Source organism: Carassius gibelio, chromosome B2, assembly GCF_023724105.1.
Source record: "Carassius gibelio isolate Cgi1373 ecotype wild population from Czech Republic chromosome B2, carGib1.2-hapl.c, whole genome shotgun sequence".
Taxonomy (NCBI): domain Eukaryota; kingdom Metazoa; phylum Chordata; class Actinopteri; order Cypriniformes; family Cyprinidae; genus Carassius; species Carassius gibelio.
Window position 1 is genome coordinate 4,850,879 of NC_068397.1, and position 12,022 is coordinate 4,862,900.

General features: G+C 37.2%; 1 protein-coding gene, 1 long non-coding RNA gene and 1 other non-coding gene across 3 annotated transcripts; 1 reads left to right on the forward strand and 2 right to left on the reverse strand.

Moving 5' to 3' along the window:
* Positions 1-2,108: 2,108 nt before the first annotated feature.
* Positions 2,109-3,275, reverse strand: LOC127951339 (uncharacterized). Its single transcript, XR_008152643.1, has 3 exons — positions 3,209-3,275; positions 2,947-3,119; positions 2,109-2,604 (listed from the first exon to the last, which is right to left on the reverse strand). It is a non-coding gene; the product is annotated as an uncharacterized LOC127951339 (long non-coding RNA).
* LOC127951716 (small nucleolar RNA SNORA13) lies at positions 2,676-2,811 on the reverse strand. The gene has a single exon (XR_008152716.1). It is a non-coding gene; the product is annotated as a small nucleolar RNA SNORA13 (small nucleolar RNA).
* A 644-nt stretch (positions 3,276-3,919) lies between the features above and the next one.
* LOC127950740 (choline-phosphate cytidylyltransferase A-like) lies at positions 3,920-11,972 on the forward strand. The gene is made up of 9 exons (XM_052547969.1): positions 3,920-4,128; positions 4,881-4,995; positions 5,079-5,178; positions 6,535-6,651; positions 6,744-6,895; positions 7,050-7,128; positions 7,278-7,420; positions 7,521-7,709; positions 8,549-11,972. The coding sequence occupies exons 2-9, from the start codon at positions 4,888-4,890 to the stop codon at positions 8,783-8,785; spliced, it is 1,125 nt and encodes a 374-aa protein (XP_052403929.1). The 5' UTR covers positions 3,920-4,128; positions 4,881-4,887; the 3' UTR covers positions 8,786-11,972.
* The last annotated feature ends 50 nt before the right edge of the window (positions 11,973-12,022 follow it).

Sequence of the window (12,022 nt, forward strand, 5' to 3'; positions counted from 1 at the left end):
TGGATTACTTACAACTGTAGTCTGTTACTGATTACAAATTGATGAAAACTGTAGTCAGTAGATTAATTTAGATTACTCAATTTAGGTAATGCATTTTGACTATTACATTTCTTTTAGATTACTTGTGTCCTAACATTTCCATAGGATTATTGCTATTAATGAGTAATCAAATATATTTAAAAGAAAATTGTGAAATGCATTAAACATGACATTACATAAAGGTTTAAAAATAACTGCATTTGGAATATGAGCATTTTAAAATGTAACAGAATCTAATTACAAGTGCTACATGTTTGGAATCTGACTGCGTCATTCAGATTAAACGTAATCAGTTACTACCCAGCGCTGTTAGTGAAATATGAAAAGTAACAAATGTAATGAATTTTGTTTTAATAAAAACGAAATATATTAAAAGCTATCATTTTTTTATATTCTCTCTTTATTTGTTTTTAAATGTTTCCTTAGTACCCATCTGAACAATCTACCACATCTTAAACCATTTGTATCTCTTGATAAAAATAAACCTGAATATAAATCACATTAAAGTAGGTTAGATAAAATTAGAGAGGATACAATGACTTGACCTGGTTTATAATCACTGTGGTTTGCAGGCAGATTTGGCTTCTGAATCATATAACACTGGAAATGCTCAAAGTCATTTGTCACATCAAATGCTCATAGAAATTCCCACAATGTTCTTTAAATGGAACTTTTTCACACAGTGTAATCTAGGGGTGTAACGGTACATGTATTTGTACCGGACCGTTTCGGTACAGGGCTTTCAGAATGACCGAATGCAATATTTTGTGTGCGGAACATAGGTCTGCATTTAAACAGACCTTTGCTCTTAATTCCGATCGGTCCAACGCAGTAACGAAATCAGCAGGTCTAAAAACTTAAACTGTTGATGATGCACTTTACACTTTGGAAAAGTTATATATATATTTTAAATATGAGCAGGCCTACAAGCTGGGATTGGTCATGCTGCACTGTAATCATAGTTATTTATTTATATTTTTCATTATATTTTATTATATGATATTGGTTTGAGACTGAGAGTATTTTATTTAGTGGAGAACTTTGCAGCAGTATTTTATTTCTTATTCTTTTTTTATTTTATATATATTTTATTAAAAAGTATTTTTCTAAAGTGTAAACAAATTGTTATATAGTAATAAACAACCTGCAGTTTAACGTTTGCATTTCTTTCCCTTACTGTACCGAAAATGAACCGAACCGTGACTTTAAAACCGAGGTACGTACCGAACCGTGATTTTTGCGTACCGTTACACCCCTAGTGTAAACCAATTATACCTTGCGTTTTTCCAGGTGGACAGAAAACTTTTCAGGTCTTTTTTCACTGTAATATATCTTATTCATACATGTGATGTGCATTCCTATAATCTAAGAAACTGCTAAATATTTGTCAGGTGACCATATGTCAAAAGGGTCATGTCTATCTGAGATACGCCCATGAGAAAACTCATTTGTAATGCTAAAAACTGTTTTTTTCAATTTCAGAGTTGTTAGAAAAATGCACATTTTCACGTCTAGACTACATATGATACATAATGGTGAATTGCCAAATGTATAGAAGATCATATTTTATTAGCCAAACATTACCCATTAATTATTTCATAAAGATTTTTCATCAAAATAGCCGCTACAGGTAAAGAGCATCAGTGGCTCAATTAATATTGATTGCAAACGAGGCTACGTTTCATATTCCTCTGAAACCTTGAGGTCTGTTCAATCCACTAAAAGATTATAAAAACATTAAAAGTTTGCATTTCTAAAAATAAAGCAAATGTTTCAGTGCATTTAAATATAATGAATATTAAATCTTATGAATGTGAGAAAATAAGTTCATTTCTGTACACAATACAATTGTTTGTATTTTAAACCAAATAAATTATTCTGACACCAAATGACACCACAAATAATTCCCTAATGAAAGCAATTTGTCTGAATTGTTAACCGCAATGCAAGAGAAAAGTGAACAACTATTTCTAATGAGGAAACGGAGTTTGGACTATTTACTTTTTAATTCCATGTACCACATTTAAACTATAGAGAGAGACCATAAAACATCCACACAAGAGACAGACTGTTAAGCAGAAAGTTTTATTTATAAAAGAATGTAGTGCAAATTCACATACACAGAAAACAGTATCTGGAAGAGAACAAGAAATATTAAGCCACAGAAACACTTGGACTCAGCATGAACTTATGATGCTGAAAATCTAGCAATGTGCACAAGTCAGACCTTATTGAACTCAAAGTCATGCATGCAACACTTTTTACCAATACAAATCATTACAAAGCAGCAAAAGAGGGAACAAATTTGTTTGTCATTGAGTTATCAATCACTAGTTCTTGAATGCGGAGTAATTTACCTCCAACTAGAAAGCATCACTCCTCAGTGAATATATAGACCCTTTATAATAAACAGGATTTTAGACTTTACATGTTTATGGATTACATTACGTAGTAAAATGCATCATCGATTGTGGTCCATAACATGAGACTTTTGAAAGGCACAGACGTAGCTGCAGACCACGTGTAATGTAAGATGGTCCATGTGTCTGGTGCAGGCCTGCTCTCCTGAAATGACAGAATATGATTGTTAAAGCACTCACACACATGATCGAGTCATGAATGCAGTTTATTGTGAACACTGTTCTTGTCACAGCACGAGCAAGAGGAACAATTAGAGTGTTCTCTCACAGATTAGACCATTTCAAGAGTTATTGTGCGCCTTAGTTGACACCACATTCATCTAAAGGGAAATGAACGGGCAACACAAAGGCGAAACAGAGAACTGTTCATCTGGAATTACTTGCATTGCAGCTTCACGTTATTCTATTTTTTAATCAAATTATTTAAAATCAGCAAATTCATACAAATCATAGATTCACACCTGGAGTTGAAATACTCACTACTTACCCACATGCCACACAATGAAGCCGTCTTTACCGCTTTAAGAGCGCGTGATGCCTCTCATCTCCTCATCTCCACGTGGACAGACGACCAGAAGAGTCGTTCGGTAGGAATGAAGGACCCAGTGTAGGCGACTGAGAAAGCGCCTGAGCGCAATCATTTAAACTTGCTTCCTCAACCTACACAAGCAATCAAAGTTTACACACCTGCTTATTCATCATTATAACTTTTTTACACATTTTATAAATAACAGATTTGTCTACATTACAGCTTTGCACACGGTTCACTCTCTCAGCCATCTGATATCTTTTTTAAGTAATTAACAGTAATATAAGCCATAAAAAATCAATAAAAATAATTTACAAATTAATTATAGGCACGATTTATATATTTGTATTTGACACAATTTCATACAACAGAAAAAATACATTAAAACATATTTGAGTATAAAATCGTTTACGATTAGAAAATAATTGTAAGGCTTTAACCTTGAAAATTCAACCACTGACACGGACAAAAATAGAATTGAACTTAACTTTTAATTTTCAAATCTGAATTAACATTAAAATGAAAGTCTGTAACATAAAATATATTTTGAGAAATGTCCCAGTATTTATTTGTTTGTTTGTTACCAAGAGACTCACTGGGTTGGGATCATGAGAATGATGAAAAACCTCTACAGTTATACCAGAAAATGTTTATATATATATATATATATATATATATATATATATATATATATATATATATATATATATATATATATATATATATATATAAATTATAAATTATAAATTATATATATATATATATATATATATATATATATATATATATATATATATATATATATATATATATATATATATATATATATATATAAATTATTTGCATTTTATTTAATATCACGATCAACGGCAATCGTATTTTAACTTGTGGTGACGATGCAATGACTTTTATTTTGAAAGCGTCACTGTTTCGCTGCCATCTTGGTTCCGAACCGAACTCATTTGGTCGCAGTCTCTTATGTGTCATATCGGAACTGAAGCTCTGAGATTACAAACACAGGAACATTTAAACCGCGAGACAAGACACTTCCGACTCCTGTCAGTCTTCAGCCTAAAGAAACACACACCTTCAAAACACCTTGAACACGGCCTGAGCGAATAACTGCACTAAAACACAAGGGTAAGCCGCTAATGTTCATATGCGTCCTAAAGATCATCAACAAGAGCCAGCTGGTGTGTTGACTAACTAGATCAAAAGATTATTTTTTTTTCAGGTTAGCTGTTTGATTGAGTAGTTGAACTAAACTGTCACTTTTTGAGACACTCCCACTGTTATTTCATGATGTATCAAAACCCCTTCTCCAATGGTTTTTCATATTTTTCTCAAAACTAAGTTGAAATCCAGTAACGTTAACATTTTAAGAATGTGGAGCATTATAACGGACGTGAACTAATTACTCTTTTAATCAAACTTATATTATATACACACTCGCAAAGCTAGGGTTGCTCTTAATGAGCGTGTGTGTGCTCGTTTGGACTCTTAGATAAGAGGCTGAAATCATGGGATTGTGGTTGTATTATAAACTAAAGTGCTGATCTGTGTTCATCTGAAACACGGCCTGGCCTTCGTTTAGTTTGTTTATCAGTGTCAGATCTCAAAGCAGGGCTGTGTTCAGTTGCTGTGTCAGTTATGAGTGTGCTATAATGGATGTAATGTTGTGTTCGGGTCACATTCCTACCTTTGTTTCATTCAACCCTGATGAGACTCAAGGCTGTGTGTTTCGATGAAGAATGATTGGAATGAGGAAGGGTTAACACAGACTTGGAAATCTGATGCTGTGGACCTGACCAGATGGAGTACAACTCAATGCCTTTTAATTATCATCATCATCATCATCATTCCTGTTGTTTTTCTCCTGTGTGTGTTAATAGAGCCTGAATGGAGGCCCACGGCTCTGCAAGACTGTCCAGGAAGAGGAAGAGAGAAGGTTCAAATGGAGAGGCAGAGGAGGGCGAGAAACCGCTGAAGGTTAAGCGATGCACAGTGGTGAGTGAGAAGAAGGTGTAAGCGTGTGTACAGGTGAGAGATGCTGTCCGAGCCCTAAAGCTGTGATGCTTCTCGCCCCTCAGGGTCTGAAATACCCGGCTCCGTATGCAGATCAGCTGGAGTCGGTGGAAGATAAGCCATATCAGCGCGTCACCATGGAGGAAGCTCGCAGAGGCACTCCACGTAGGTTATTTTGCACATTCACATACCTGCATTCAGCTCAACTCAACGGCCATTATATACAATCATGGCCATATTTGTATTGCAACATTTTTGCATTATTACAACATTGTATCCACACATTTATTTTTAAACAAAAATGCCCATTACAAACTAACTTTTACTGTATTTACAACCTTTGGAGGAACCTTTGTGTTTCATAATATTCCCTCATCTCTCGAATGACATTTTGGGCCACTCTTTTTCTTTCATATGCCACTTCCAGACATAGTTATTGGTATTCAGTAGGATACGCATCTGAATTGAAAACAATTCCAGGCTTTTGTCATACCTCATTGTTTGTTTTCAAATTATATTTTGTTGTAGTTTCCGTTCTCCACTATAGAAACTTATGAGAAATATGAAAAGGGTGTGTGTTCTTCGACTGAGACATATAGATTTCTGAAACTTGGTTAAAAAAAACAAACAAAGAAAGGTTCGATGCATCGATATTACAAATCTCTTTGCTTTTTCTTTGAGAAAAGAGAGCGTTTACTAAAATATGCCAATTCTGTGGATCCCTAAAAGAAATACATATGTTGATGCCAAAAGAGATTTCGAAAGAAGCGTTGCGTTACTTGTCAAAAATGGAATGGTGCCAATATTTTGGGCTATGACTCTGCAAATTTTCTAGAATGTTTGTATTTTAATCTGTACTACCTTCAAATGTTTTTGAATAGTGCTGTCAAAACAATTATTATATTAATAATATATGTGTGTGTTCTGTGTGTGTGTGTGTGTATATATATATATATACATTATATGAATAGATGTAAATATAAAAGAAATAATATATATATGTATATATTTTTTTTAAAAATATTTACATCTATTCATATAATGTGTATATACACAGCACACATACATGTATATTATGTAAACATCGCAATTAATCGTTTGACAGCACTATTGTTGAAAGACATATCTTATACTCACCGAGGCTGCATTTATCTGATTAAAAATACAATCAAAACAGTCAGATTGTAACTATTAAAAAGCTATTTTTTATTTGAATACATTTTAAAATGCAGTTTATTCCCGTGCTACATCTTCAGTGTCACATGATCCTTCAGAAATCTATCTGTAAATAGTTGAGCTGCTTCATATTTTTGTGGAAACTGACGTTTCTTTAAATAAATAGATAGAATGTTTATTTGAATTATTATCACTTTTAAAAAAATGGAAAGCATACTTGCTTAAAAAAAAGAATAATTTCTCAATAATAATAAAAAACGGTAGTATTTATACATAAAACAGTTAGTTTTCTGTTGTTTACCTTTCATACTCTCTTGAAGCTGATGTCCTTCTCATTGTTTTCAGCCGACAGGCCTGTGCGTGTGTACGCTGATGGCATCTTCGACATGTTCCACTCAGGACATGCCCGCGCTCTCATGCAGGCTAAATGCCTTTTCCCAAACACTCATCTCATTGTAGGCGGTAAGTAATCGTGAGCAGCTCCAGTCCTGAGCGCACAGTGATCATTCAGATCAGTCTGTATTTAGCGCCTCTCTCTCTCTCTCTCTCTGCAGTGTGCAGTGATGACCTCACACACAAGTTAAAGGGCTTCACCGTCATGAACGAGGATGAACGCTATGATGCGGTCAGTCACTGTCGCTATGTGGACGAGGTGGTCCGAAATGCTCCGTGGACTCTCACGCCTGAGTTCCTCACCAAGCATCGGGTGAGACGAGAGAGAACTGAGCAGTAGTATAACACTCACACGTTATGTTATATATTCACTTTTATTAGTGTCAGAGGAAGAGGGGTTGCAGGGGGTGGTGAGCTAATGAATTGCGTCTTCATGTCATGAACGTCTGTGTTTTTCGATACCTAAGATTGACTTTGTGGCCCATGATGATATCCCATACTCCTCAGCTGACAGTGATGATGTTTACAAGGACATCAAAGAAGCAGGTGAGGAGGACACCAGCTTCAAGAAATAACCTCTGTGTGTTTTTGAAGCAGAGCTCGATCTCTGCATCTGAAACTTCAGAGTACGAAGACATCTGTTGGTTGATTAGAAACGAAATGTCCTTGTTCTTAATCTTTAAAACCTTCCGCAGGAATGTTCGCACCGACCCAACGGACCGAGGGCATTTCTACCTCTGACGTCATCACACGCATCGTACGAGATTATGACGTCTACGTCAGACGGAATCTTCAGCGAGGCTACACCGCAAAAGAGCTTAACGTCAGCTTCATCAATGTGAGCCTTCATTCGGTTACTGGTAGAAAATGCTCTCGAGATTAAGATTCGATACCAGAAATGAGATTTTGCTGTGCTGTGCGTTATTACCGACATGCAGGAAAAGAAGTACAACCTTCAGGAGCGTGTGGACAAGGTGAAGAAGAAGGTGAAGGACGTGGAGGAGAAGAGTAAAGAGTTTGTGCAGAAGGTGGAGGAGAAGAGCATCGACCTGATCCAGAAATGGGAAGAGAAGTCCCGGGAGTTCATCGGAAACTTCCTGCAGATGTTTGGACCGGAGGGAGCATTGGTGGGTATCTCTTTAACAATAGCTATATCCTAAAACCGCAAACTCTGCATCCTGTCCTCATATGTGTGACGGTCAATGCTCTACGCCTCTCAAAACTGCACATCAGGGACGCGACTCTCGGTTGATTCCAGAATAGTTGTTACATTAAAGATGCAATATTCTTATATGAATAAAACGTATCTTTTTTTTTGGTATTGGTATACTTTTTATTTAATATACAACTAACAAAATCCAAAAAAGGCATCTTAGACTAACTTGCTCTATTTTTTTTATTATACAGTATGAACAGAAAACTTGCTAACTGTACTGTTAAGATAACTGAGACTTGTTTTATCACTTGTATATCATTGCTCCTCATGTATCAGTAGCTTTGTTTCCATCCACCTAATTATATGCGCATTTTGGAATATCCCATATGTGACCCTGGAGCACAAAACCAGTCTTAAGTCACTGGGGTAAATGATCGATTTTTCTTTTAAGCCAAAAATAATTCGGATATAAAGTGAAGATCATGTTCCATGAAAATATTTTGTATATTTTCTACTATGAATATATCAAAACGTAGTTTTCGATTAGTAATATGCATTGCTAAGAACTTCATTTGGACAACTTTAAAGATGATTTTCTCAAAATCATCAAAAAGGTTTTTTCTTCACCCTCAGATTCCAGATTTTCAGATAGTTGTATCTCTGCCAGATACTTTCTGATCCCAACAAACCATACATAGATGGAAAGATGATTTATTCAGCTTTCAGATCACTTTAAAAACAAATTGACACTTAAGACTGGTTTTGTGGTCCAGGGTCACAATGCTATGTGCTGTTGTTCCTCTCTAACAGAAGCACATGCTGAAGGAGGGTAAAGGGCGAATGCTTCAGGCCATCAGTCCGCGGCAGAGCCCCAGCAGCAGTCCCACACGCGAGCGCTCCCCGTCTCCAACCTTCCGCCTGCCCTTCTTCACCAAAACCTCCCCGCCCTCCTCGCCCTTGTCCCATCACGACAGTGCCCTGTCCGACTACACCCACGCCCCCCGCGGGCTTGCCATCAGCGAAGATGAGGAGGACGACGAAGATTAGAGTGGCATAGCGCACCACGCATCTGTCTTCCAATACTGGCAATCCAACCTCAGAAACGAAGCAATCCTCACACCATCCATCGGTTTCGCTCTCTGTATTACTAACACACATGAAGGGTTAAAACAGAGCGATGTCTAGAGCATTAGCGACGGAGTCTGTTCCAACTTGATGGGGTTTTAAGGCATTGTCAGCGATGGGATGCGAGTACTCAAACTCCAGCATCTCTTCTTGAATTTGGTAGGGCTTTGTCGTGTTTTAAAGGGATACTCCACCCCAAAATGGACATTTTGTCATGGATCACTTACCCCCATCTCGTAAAATGCCCATAAAAGCTTTGTTTCGTCTTCAGAACACAGTTTAAGATTTTTTGGATGCAAACCGGGAGGCTTGTGACTGTCCCATAGACTGCTGAGTAATTACACTGTCAAGGTCCAGAAAAGTATGAAAAGCGTCATCATAATAGTCCATCTGCCGTCAGAGGTTCAACAGCTGATTTATAATGTTACGGGTGAATCACTGATGGCAGATGGACTACTCTGACAATGTCTTTAATACTTTTCTGGACCATGACACTGTTATTTATTTGGCAGTCTATGGGACAGTCACAAGCCTCCTGGCTTTCATCCAAAATATCTTAAACTGTGTTCCGAAGACGAACTAAGCTTTTACAGGTTTGGAACGACATGGGGGTAAGTGATTAATGACAAAATGTCCATTTTGGGAAGGAGTAACCCTTTAAAACGAGTGCACATGGTATTAATGCGTTTCATTTTTGTTTTAAGTTCAGTTTTAATGTTCTTATTAGGGGTGTAACGGTTCACAAAATTCACGGTTCGGTTCGATACGATACACTGATGTCACGGTTCGGTTCGGTTCGGTTCGATACGTTTTAGATACAGCAAAATGTAAAAACATCTCAACTTTTCAGAATGCCGCAAGCGCACCGCGGGTCATGTGACAAGAACCAACCAATCAGCTTCATCCTTTCCCGTAACAACGTTGAGAGCTCAGCCAAGATGAAGGATCAGCTGATCATAGTTGTATATGGATTGCAATTTTGAAATAAATTTAGTAGCAGAGCTACTGTAAGCGATTTTTAGAGCTGCAAATCCATTTATCCTTCGCTGAAATTTCCGCGTCTCATGGAGAGAGCACGTCATTGTTGCTTAGCAAAGACAGACACCTCATGAGCGCTTCTGCCCGAGCGCTTTGGAAAGGAGGAGAAAGACGCGCTTAGCGTTTTCCACGCGTTTTTAGGCACGATATGTGAACGGCCCCTAAGGCGCTCGCTCACTCAGCACGCGCTGAAGGCTCGTTGCAAAATGTCGAATGCATTTAACAGACCAGAAATATAAGATCCTAAAATAACCAACAGGTCTGGTGTTTGGGTTGGATTCCCTGTAAGCTATAGTGTCTAAATGCTGCAGGGATAGTTTGCTGCGTGCATGTTTCTCCTTTTTTTCGTCTTTTCCCAGATAGTACTGGTGTTTTTTTTTTTTGTATTCCCGCTGGTGTACCCTGTCATGTTGCAGATGCGACATACCGTTGTTTTTTTATCCACCACTCTCTTGCCATCACCATTATAGCTTAAAGGGAATCCAAAGTGCACCCAAACACCAGACCTGTTGGTTATTGGAGGATCTTCTCATTTCTAGTCTGTTAAACGCATTGGCTATTTTGCAACGAGCCTTCAGCGCGTACTGAGTGAGCGAGCGCCTGCTGAGTAGCCTAACATAAACATATAAGATGGTGTTTTTTTCTTCTTCGGGAGTGTCAGGGGCGTTGCCTGTTACGTTGTTTGGGTTATTGGGCTACCTTGTTGAACGCATATCATTATATTTCTCTCTCTCTTTTTTTTTTTTTTTTCAAATATAATTAATTACTCCAACGAACCGTTCGGTATACATAATGCGTACCGCGTACCGAACCGAAAGCGTCGTACCGAACGGTTCAATACGAATACGCGTATCGTTACACCCCTAGTTCTTATCGTAATATATATTTGTTAAGACATGTGTCTCTTGGGAGCGAGATTGATGTCGCTGCAAGGTGAACTGTAAGATAAAAGCTAAAAAATTCAAATGATTTGTCTGTATCACAAGGTGCATAATCAGTGTAGCCGTGGTGATAATTCTACGAATGAAAAAAACGCGCCAATATTATACAGGCATGACGGAGTAGAAAATGATCGTTTGTCTGCATGGATTTGGTGTATCACGCTTTAATAAATATCAGAATTCCAAATTTGAACTCTGTATTTCAAAAATATATGCTTAATAACCTAAAGAGTCTGTTTTAACTGTAAAAATGAAAGTATGCAATTTCATCACCGCACAATGCCCTGTTTATCTCTCACTGTGATTGTGTTTTTTAAAAGATCTCTTCATGAATATCCTAAAACATAGGTTGAAGGACTAGTTTCCCAAGTTCGGTTTAGATCGTTGGACTCAAGCTTGATAATTACATAATAAGGTTCTGCGTAATGAGTCTCGCACGTTTTGAAGTCTAACCAACGGAGCTGTTGATAATTAAGGAATCAAACCACTTAAAAGGAATATTCTGGGTTAAACTCAGCAGTCGGTGTTCAGTGGAACAGAAGACTTCTATACGGTGTAGTCGTTTTAAGAGCTATACTGTTAATCAGTTGAGGGACAAATTGACGTACTGTGGTGAATGACAGAAGCTTAACTCGTATTTAACCCTTAACACAGAGCTTTGTCATCAATGTTATGTACATGTATGGATATGCAGTGGTCAGACTTAGACAGTATGTGTTTAAATTGAGTTTGTACCACCAGTGATTATAATATCTATGATCTGTTGAGAGGCAGAGGCTCAACAAACTGCTGTCCAGACTTGCACTGATGTCAGAATTCAACAGTTGTTATGCAAATAGTTAATGCTTAATTTTTATGGTACTGTCTGTATTTCCAGCCTCTGACTTTTCCTTTGCACAAATTAAGTGACTCTAGGGGAGACTATTATTTTATTAACTTTGCCTTCCTTTATTGTGTCAGCCTTTGATTGTACAGGATGACAAGGAAGACAAATAAATAGTGTCTAACGTACAAGAAAGGGTTTTGTATTTTGTTCTACCATCATCATCAGAATAAAAGAAAAAAGGATAATTTTGACCCATACAATGTATTGTTGGCTATTGCTACAAATAAACCTGAGTTACTTATGACTGCTTTTGTGCTCCAGAGTCACAGATGTTACATGTAAACCGAAGAGAAA

Bases quoted from the DNA above. Each gene is read 5' to 3' on its own strand.
- LOC127950740 (XM_052547969.1), top strand. From the start codon at position 4,888: ATGGAGGCCCACGGCTCTGCAAGACTGTCCAGGAAGAGGAAGAGAGAA. The intron at 4,996-5,078 runs GTGAGTGAGAAG...CTCGCCCCTCAG, and splicing joins AGGTTAAGCGATGCACAGTG to GGTCTGAAATACCCGGCTCC. The intron at 6,896-7,049 runs GTGAGACGAGAG...TCGATACCTAAG, and splicing joins AGTTCCTCACCAAGCATCGG to ATTGACTTTGTGGCCCATGA.